This window comes from Meleagris gallopavo, chromosome 13 (assembly GCF_000146605.3).
Source record: "Meleagris gallopavo isolate NT-WF06-2002-E0010 breed Aviagen turkey brand Nicholas breeding stock chromosome 13, Turkey_5.1, whole genome shotgun sequence".
NCBI classification, from domain to species: domain Eukaryota; kingdom Metazoa; phylum Chordata; class Aves; order Galliformes; family Phasianidae; genus Meleagris; species Meleagris gallopavo.
The window spans coordinates 847,827-857,121 of NC_015023.2; the positions used below are offsets into that span (position 1 = coordinate 847,827).

The 9,295-nt window shown below is 36.9% G+C and overlaps 1 protein-coding gene across 2 annotated transcripts; it reads left to right on the forward strand.

The window, feature by feature from the left end:
* The first annotated feature begins 1,801 nt into the window (after positions 1 to 1,801).
* Positions 1,802 to 7,763, forward strand: LOC104912907 (cadherin-11-like). 2 transcript variants are annotated; one of them, XM_010717722.3, is made up of 5 exons: positions 1,802 to 1,857; positions 4,371 to 4,765; positions 5,933 to 6,227; positions 6,968 to 7,087; positions 7,569 to 7,763. In XM_010717722.3, the coding sequence occupies exons 2-5, from the start codon at positions 4,538 to 4,540 to the stop codon at positions 7,742 to 7,744; spliced, it is 819 nt and encodes a 272-aa protein (XP_010716024.1). In that variant the 5' UTR covers positions 1,802 to 1,857; positions 4,371 to 4,537; the 3' UTR covers positions 7,745 to 7,763. The 2 variants fall into 2 exon arrangements, with proteins under 2 accessions (XP_010716024.1, XP_010716025.1); XM_010717723.3 differs by lacking the exon at positions 1,802 to 1,857 and adding an exon at positions 1,863 to 1,881.
* The last annotated feature ends 1,532 nt before the right edge of the window (positions 7,764 to 9,295 follow it).

Consider the following 9,295-nt stretch of genomic DNA (forward strand, 5'->3'; position numbering starts at 1 on the left):
CATAGACCTTGTATATTGTTTTGTTATTTTTCAGTCTTATGATGGATGAATCCTTAATTAGTTGAATAGCTCATTTCTATTCAGAGTAATGATGGATTGTATTTTTTAGTGTCAGAAGAACAGACTTCTCTTGCAGAGACACTCTGAACCAATTGAGTTGGAGGAAGCCTTTAAAGGCCATCTGATTCACCTCCTCTGCAGTGAACAGCTCCATCAGGTGCTCAGAGCCCGGTTCAGTCTGACCTTGAATGTCTCCAAGGATGAGGCTTCCACCACCTCTCTGGGCAAGCTGTGCCCATGCCTCACCATCCTTACAGTAAAAAACTTCCTTATATGAAATCTGAATCTCTCTTCTTACGATAAAATTGAAACTTGTTAACTTTACATTTCCAAAATTAATTAGCAACTAGAAATAAAAAACTGATGTATTATCCTCATAGCTAAAAGTGCTTCTTCTACCAGCTTTCTAGGGAGAATTATTGTATTTCCATGCGATCACTATGCATGAAGTTCTTCAGGGTGTGGACTAGATACTGTTTTAACATTTTTCATTCCTACATACCTTGACTGATCAAGCTACACATTTCATTTTGGGATCCCATTGTGTTCATGTGTGCTTCTAATGTGATTTGATCTTGTGCTGGTTAGTGTTCCCTTTTATCCCTCATAATTTTCAGTACCAAAACTGCAAACACTAATTTGTATGTAACTAAAATCCGTTAAAGGATTTCTGCCTGCTGTGAAAAACTGCATCTTAGTTCACATGTGGTATCCATTCTTTCTTTTAAGGAAGTGGGAAGCAGGGTTGGATTTTTACAGATTTCTATGGAAAATGTAGGATTTTAAAACTACATGTTGTGCAATTTTGAACAACGACAAAGAAAATCTGGATGTTGCTATTTGGTCAAATGCCTACTGAGATTCAGCTTGCTAGCGCTGAGGAATATAATCTGTATGCAGAAATAACAGAAGTTCCGAGGATCTCTCTCAGATCATAACTTCAAAAAAGACAAGAGACATTCACAGTAAATTGTTCTGACAGGTCACTCTGTGTGTAAGGTTGTGCAGTGTCTGAATAGAAGTGCTGCCTACAGAGAATGTGCGGACACTGAGCAGAGCAGCACTGCAGCCTCAGGTCTGTGTTCCATGCTTAACTGGCGATGAGGTATTTGTCCCTCACTGGTGTCCACGGGAGAAAAGGAAATACTTTATAAACTGTTCAGCTGTTTTTCTTTATTTTCTGCTTGAAGAAATTGGAGACTATTAGTGCTCAGCAGCTGAGTTACATTAAAATATTTGAAAGGCCTTGAGTAGACTGTTTTGGTGAAGAAAAAAAAAGAAAATAAAAGAAGAAGAAAAATACTTCTTTCTTGTCTTCACTTTTAATGCAGTTTAGTTTATTTTAACTACAGCTTAAGAGCATCTTTTGCTCCATACCTTTTAGGAAGAAAGCACTTTGCAGAAACCCAGGCTGAGGCTGTTTGGAATTAAATAGTTCTACAGGCTTCAGTGGAGCTCTGCAGTTTTATTTTCTTAACTTCTCTGATGATGATAGGAGACATAGGCCTTACTGCTGTGACGACCTCTGTGTAAGTGAACAGACAGACTACCTTCAGGCAGGGAGAAGGAGAGCGGCCAGAAGGTCTTCCAGCCTGCAGCTCGTGCTGTCATTGCCTCTCCAAAGCAGGGCACTTCCCCTGGAGCTCAGCTGGTATTTCTAGCATGGAACGCTTTCCCAGCATAACTCAAAACAGAAGCAATTGCCATAAACAAACGTAGTGATTTTTCTTTTTTTGCCCAGATACTGTTCAGATAGAATCTGAAGACACACAGCCTTATTGCACCCTTGCTGTATGTGTAAGTAGAGGATAAAAACAAAAGGTAGCAATCTTTGTTTTAAATCCGCATTAGTAAATTAAGCATGGATGTGTGATTAATGTTTTGTTTCCAATGCTTCATACTTGAACAGCTGATAATAAGCAGGGTATGTGTCAGCTTGACTCTTCCATTATTGTTAAGCATCTTTATAAAGTGCTTACTGATTTACATAACGGTACTGAGAAGTTTGGGAATAATGGCCACATGCGTTTACTTATTTTCATTGTTGAGATAATGATGAAATGTTAATGAAGAAATATTATCAGAGTGTTTAATTTTCAAACGCTTCCAAAATCTATTAATGTGAGAAGTTTACTTAGCATTTCATAGCAGTGGCTTATAGAATGCACAGCTGTCTAGGCGTGCCTTCCTACCTCACTTCTGTTTGGAGCATCTAGGCCCTGTTTAACAACCCAGGAGCACAAGCACTCGTAGCTGTTGCATTACAAGTGCCATGCTAGCTCCCAGCAGTAAGCATACTTGTCCACTGCAGGTAGGTGTGCTGGCATGGCATTGATGGCTGCTTGGCTGAAAGGACACTCCATAGCAAACTCCTTTTGAAACAACATGGGAGATTCAATTTCTTTTTTGTTTTTTTTCTCTTTGCAAAACTGGGAAAAAAGAAAAGTCCTTTCCTTTTAGAATTGACTATCATAAAAAACTACTATAATAATTAGTGTTGAAAGGCTTCTCATACTCAACCACTTCTAAAACAGGTTAAATATTAGTTTTCAAGTTCTTTACGTCCTACCTTATTTTTATCTCTTAACAAAACATAGATACAAAATAAACTCTAAAAGTACAAGCCTGCCTCATGTTTCACAGTTCACAGACACATGTTGTATCACAGCAATTGAATTTTACAATCATGTTTCTGACCAAAATAATAGATTGTTTTTTCTCCTCTCTCTCATGCTGTTATGAGTCATCTATAATGTGGCATCATGAAACAATAGTGACAAATGAAATGCATACGCCATATGCTGTCCTTAATAAATATGCTTAAGAAAGAAATTTGTAGAAACTCCTCCCTTAGTGCCAGATTATATTCACATTGAAATTTGTAACTTTCATTTAATTCACCATGCTGGTGTCATTATGGTGTTGTAATAGAGATTATATCAGTTTTCAATAAAGTAAAAACAAAAAGCAACTTTTATGAGGATATAAAAACCAACTATTTAATTCTTTACTTATGAATTCCTTATTCATAAAACTATTTCCCAGTGCTGGGTGTTTGCCAAGGGATGTGTAGGGGAGGACATGACTGCTCAGAAATTGAGATGCTTCCCAAGATGAGTGGGTTGATTACTAGTGAGAAGTTTATTTGTTGCTGGAGTTATAGGTTGTGATACAGGTTGAAGCTTTTCCCTATATTCACATTTCCTTTGCTACAAATACCATCTCTTTTTATTTCTCATGAAAAATGATTCTGTTTTGAAGAAGATGGTAGCATATATTTATACATATGTCTGTATGAATATAATATTCAATGTTTTATAGTATCTTGCAGCAGAATAAAGTGACTTACACTGAAAGCTGAAACAAAACATTATAGTGACCTAGTAAAAATTGGCTGCTTTGTAAGGATTGAAAGAAAATATGTTGGAAAACCCAGTGGTAAGTCAAAGCAGCCTTTAAGATGGATTGTTTGCTGATGCAGGTGTAGACCTTAGTTGAGGTTTCGCTGTATTATAAAATTTATGCTTAAAATATTCATTCTGACCTTGTGCTTTAAAAATTATCAGAAAGTAAAAAATCAATGCAATTCTGGTAATTTAAATCAGAGGGAAAGCAGAAATAAATAACCACATCAATTGCTATATTATCAAAGGCATTTATCATTACCAGAACAAAGACAGAAGAATTGACAGTGCTGTTCTCAGGTTTGGCGACTCGATCTTCAGATGTGGCTCCAGAGACCCACATCCAAAACATAGGTGTTCCTAGTTCTGTCTTTAAACACATAGGTAGTTATTTTTGGCATGAGAATCTGCTGGTCATCACAAGGCCTTTTTCTAGGCACATGCAGGAATATTCTGTTCTTGATAAGCAAGTATCTTGGTATCTGTCTTATATCTAAATCTGCAGCTTAACGGCTTATATCTGAAGCTTATATCTAAGCTCCTGAGAAGGCTTAGATATAAATTAGGTATTTCTACAGTCGTCTTGCATCTTAGGCTAAGTCTTTTTGGAAGGATCATGAAAGAATATGATTCTCTGTCTTTCAGCTTCCAAATGAGTGCCATAATCGGCAACTCAGGACATTTTAGAAGGTGGCAGTTACCAACTATGCACATTACTTAATATTTAATTAATATTAATAATTCAATAAATATTAATATAATTCATTATTTCAATATAATCATTATTATATTTTATTCTAATTACATTGAGATCTTTCAAGTTATCCCTAAATTGCTTAGTAGAGAAGTTGTTACACCTCAAAAACATAAAGAACTGACATTTTTCTTCATTTTGCTTTCTTTCAGGAATTAAGCTGGAAGCTGCAGAGCATTAAAGTGATGCATTCCAGGTGTGGTGGCAACTTGTGTGAAGAACATTTTATCTGAACCTTTTCAGTGGCCCGAGACTTGTTAACTTCCAAGGTGGAAGGGGTATATTCTTGGATACTCCTGTGCCTACAAAATAACCAAATATGAAGGAGGACAATTGTTTACATGCCGCTCTTATCTGCCTGGGCATGCTCTATTATAGCCATGCCATAACTACAGAAAAATTAAACCACGTACGGCCATCGCTTCATGGTCACCATGAAAAAGGAAAAGAAGGACAAGTTCTGCATCGTTCAAAAAGAGGCTGGGTGTGGAATCAGTTCTTTGTTATAGAAGAGTACACAGGACCAGATCCTGTACTAGTGGGAAGGGTAAGTTGTTTTTCATTCATCACTTATTAGTTATTACTAATACCTTTACTTTGTGAGTTGCTTTTCTTTCTTGCCATTGTTTTTCTGTTGTATTAGCTCCTTCTTCAGCAACTACTTCTTTACCCAAAATTAATCACATCATTGTAACTCAATAAAGGAGCTAATCAAAAGCTACCTAAATGAAGATAAGTTTTTCCATTGAGCTTAGCAATCTCGAATGAAGTCATATAGCTGTCGTTTAAGACCATAGCAATCACTTGAACAGCAGTATGTGCTAAGAATATCTGGTATCATTCTCAAATCTTTAAAAATAATGATTAAAACCGTAATGTCTTACCCAGAAGCTCAGAAAAGTGTAATGCTCTCTCTTTATCCTTTCATTTTCAAGTGATCAGTAAAATTAAATATATGAGGGGTATGTTTAGAGGGAGATATAAATCTCTGTGTACCTGTGTATTTAAACACACCCTGGAAAGATCTTTTATTCTGTTACCATCTAACAGTAGCAGACCACACACACACACACACACACACACACACGATTTTTAAAACTTTTACGAGTGTACAATTTGTAGATGTAAACATAGAATGATTAAATACATAATTTGGCTCAATATTTCCCTCATTCATCAAACTAAAATGTGCAATTGTTGTGAAAGTAATATAGTTCAGCAAGGATTTGCTACTGATGTTATTTAGTTTGTAATATAGAAGTTGCAATTAAAAACTAGTTGACAATCAATGGTTGTCTCATTTGTTACGTCCCATCTGTCAGTTCAGTTTTCATACAGCATAATGCTCCATTTTGTAGAATACGATTAGTATGAAAGGTACAATTTTTTTGTAAAAAATGGCTCTTCCTTCCAACTTCATTTGAATCAAAAGCCTTTTATAACTACCTTCTTGTGTATTTTCATCCTTAAATCTCAAAGCTTGAGTCTCAGTTGCACCCTATGTGTGGTAGCACGCAACAGCACAGGTAGCATTGAACACAGCACAGATGTGCTCACAGCATGGGCTCACTTATGGATTACTGCCTGATGTACAACAAGATTTTTGAAAACTGTGAAATTATAGTAATTTCAAGATTTATTTTTGTTTTGTAAACACATTAGTGAAATGTATGCCATCTTGTTAAGGTCTGTCTATCTGCTTCTCATTTTGTAGCTCCATTCAGATATTGATTCTGGAGATGGAAACATTAAATACATTCTCTCAGGTGAAGGAGCAGGAATCATTTTTGTTATTGATGACAAATCAGGGAACATCCATGCAACAAAGACACTGGACCGAGAAGAGAGAGCTCAGTACACTCTCACAGCACAAGCTGTAGACAGGAACACTAACAGACCTTTGGAACCACCCTCTGAATTCATTGTTAAAGTCCAAGATATCAATGACAACCCCCCTGAATTCCTTCATGAAAACTACCATGCCAATGTGCCAGAGAGATCAAATGTGGGTAAGTACTCATAAATGCACCTAAGCTCCTGGTCTTACGGTGGATATTGCATTGTCAGTACGTCTTGGCTTGATCTAATTGCTTTAGAAATTTGGGTGGTAAATTTTTCTTCATGCTAAGTTTGTGATTCATTCCCTTTATCTAATTTAATGGCCAAATCAAACCTTGTACAGATACTGTCATGGCTGAAGAGTCTCTAGATTGCTCCTAGACCTCCTAGTAAAGAATGTGAAGATCCCCTAGAATTCATGCAGAGTGAAATCTCTGGGGTAAACATAAAGATCGTTCCTTTAGCTGAACTGAATGAGTTATTGCCATTCTATCTGTTCAGTTTTCATCTCCTGTTTGAGCTTCTGTCTATCGCAGAGATTTCTACAGAATAATTTCTCAGAAACTTACTGGGGAAAATGTAAGAAGAAAACTCTTTTGTTTGACCGTGTAATGAAAAAAGGAATATAGTGCTATCAACTACTGAGGAAAAGAAACATAATGGTACAGAGTGACCGCTGACTTTGACTTTTATATCTTCACTGTTTAGAATAAGAATCTAAAACATAGTTGGTAAAAAAGATTGTAGAAATATATTCTGTTATGTATAAATTGCTAAGGAATTTTTTTCATCTATCAAACCTAGTAAAAAAGAACTAGCCACGCCACATGACTGTAAGTACCTCTGCATGGTTCTTACAGACACATTTGCTTCTGTTTGTATTTCTTCTGTCTTTCCCTTCCATTTTTAGGTACATCTGTTATTCAGGTAACAGCTTCAGATGCTGATGATCCTACTTATGGGAACAGTGCCAAATTGGTTTACAGTATTCTTGAAGGTCAGCCGTACTTCTCAGTGGAAGCTCAAACAGGTATTATTGACCAGCTTATTTGAGTAGGACTTCATAACTGGAATACATTAAAATGAATGAGATATATTGATCAAGGTAGTACAGTGGCTATATCTACTGATGTATTTGAGCAAAGCATCTTTCATTCTCTCTTGATGTTAGTTAAGCAGTTTTACAGGTTGATCCCCTGGCAATTGGTAGAGCTTCTGGTTACACTGCTCTAGAAAAATGTTTCTATCTTTCGTGATATGATATAGGATGATGAAAAGAAAAAAGTTTCTGTGCTGAACTGTAATTCTTCAGAATAGTTCTGTGCTCAACTATTTAAAATATTTGGACTGGTTTGTTTGCATGGTATGATGTGCAGTTTAGGGAAAAGAGAATCTGCAGCATTGCTGCAAATATTGCTGCATTCTAATGCATGTTAAAAAATGCAGTGTCCAATTATTCATGTAAATGTGAAAATTTGTACGTATGTGACATATTTTCTTTGTATTTGTAGGAATTATCCGAACTGCCCTTCCAAATATGGACAGAGAAGCTAAGGAAGAGTATCATGTTGTAATACAGGCAAAAGATATGGGAGGACACATGGGAGGCCTCTCAGGGACAACCAAAGTGACAATTACACTTACAGATGTCAATGACAACCCACCAAAGTTTCCACAAAGTAAGTAACAAAATCCTTAATCACAGATACTACTACTATCACCCATACTTATAGACATATTCAAAACTTCCAAAATCAGTAACTAGTGGAATATTCTAGCACGTGTGAATAGATAAATATTATAAAAACACTTCTGCTAATAGCATAGAGAGCTTTAGTGTCTGAATGATTGGCTTTGCATTGCAAAGTGAGTTGTTTCTTAAGGTCAAGATTTGATTTCAATAATTGATTACCCTATGCTTCATTTCTAAAACCATGTAATAGTAGAAATAAACCTACAATGTGATCATGAAAGCATAATATGGATTTCTCTGTTAAAGGAGAAAGAAGCTCTATTTCCTGAAACAATTAAATCTGTAATAGAAAATGTATCTCCCCTGTTGCAGTGCTACAGGTTTACTGCCTTTTCCACTTTCATAATTAGAGTATGGATTTGAAAGAAAGTTTTAAAAAAGTACAGAGTGTTTACTATTCTGCTGTCTCGCTCCAATTTATAGGAGGGAGAGGAGGTTCTTTGATACATGCATACCCGACATGAGATTAAGAAACAATGGTTCAAATGTTGGTCCAACCAGTTTATTACAAGTCTTAATCAATCAGGGAGATGGGGAAGGGGAGCCGGAGACTATTACAAATTAGGGTGATGGTGAAGGGAAAGAGGGTGATAGAAGAGATAGGAAAGAAGCAAGAATTACTTAAAGCAGGGACAGTCACCACCAGGATCCAGCAGCATCCCATTGCATGCTGTCCTGATGGTCCGAGGCAAAAGCACAGGAGAGAGCAGCAGCAGAGTGGTCAGTCTTAGGCAGCAAGCAGGTACAGAGATGGTAAGTCCAGGAGGAAGTGGCAGGTCTCAGGTAGCAGGCCCAGGAGAGTCCAAAGCTTGTGAGACTTCTGATGTCAGAGACCTCCTTCTTCTTCAACATGCAGCCATCACGCTGTATTTCTCAAGATCCATGAGCTTTCTTATGTTTTTTTTTTTTTTCTTTTGACTTTTGATAGAAGTGTTGCATAATCTGTTACCAGCTCCTGATTATACTCTTTCGTGTCTTTGACAGACCTTCAAGAACATCATTTTCTATTTCACATAGCCTTTCTTTTTCGGTGCTGATGCTTCGTCCTTTACTTCTGTAAACATTCTCAGGGAATAACGTAAGGATGAAAGTTACAGCTGGGTACTCCACATGCCTTGTATTTGCCATGGCAATACAAACCATATTTGGTACAATTACATTTTGAGAATGATGGTTGAAGTGTACTGCTACTGGTTAAATAAGGTCTATTTCAGTACCTGTGCTATTTATTTTTCATGTATAAAATTAATCAGGGGTGACATTAACGGATTCGGTCTTCACAGTTGGGTGGAAATTCATTAATGGACCCACACAGCTGCCCTACATCTCATGTTTGCGTGGGATTTGTTTTGGAGTGCAGCATATGCACTATTGCAATCCCACTCTGTTTCTGCTCTGAGCATCCATACAGTACAGCTACATCCTGGATGTGAACATCCCTCTAACAGCACCTCTGTCGGTCTAGCAGGTTCCTGGACTCTCATG

Coding starts and splice junctions, on each gene's coding strand:
- LOC104912907 (XM_010717722.3), top strand. CDS start 4,538: ATGAAGGAGGACAATTGTTTACATGCCGCTCTTATCTGCCTGGGCATG. Junction 4,766..5,932: donor ATCCTGTACTAGTGGGAAGG/GTAAGTTGTTTT, acceptor CTCATTTTGTAG/CTCCATTCAGATATTGATTC. Junction 7,088..7,568: donor CTCAGTGGAAGCTCAAACAG/GTATTATTGACC, acceptor TTGTATTTGTAG/GAATTATCCGAACTGCCCTT.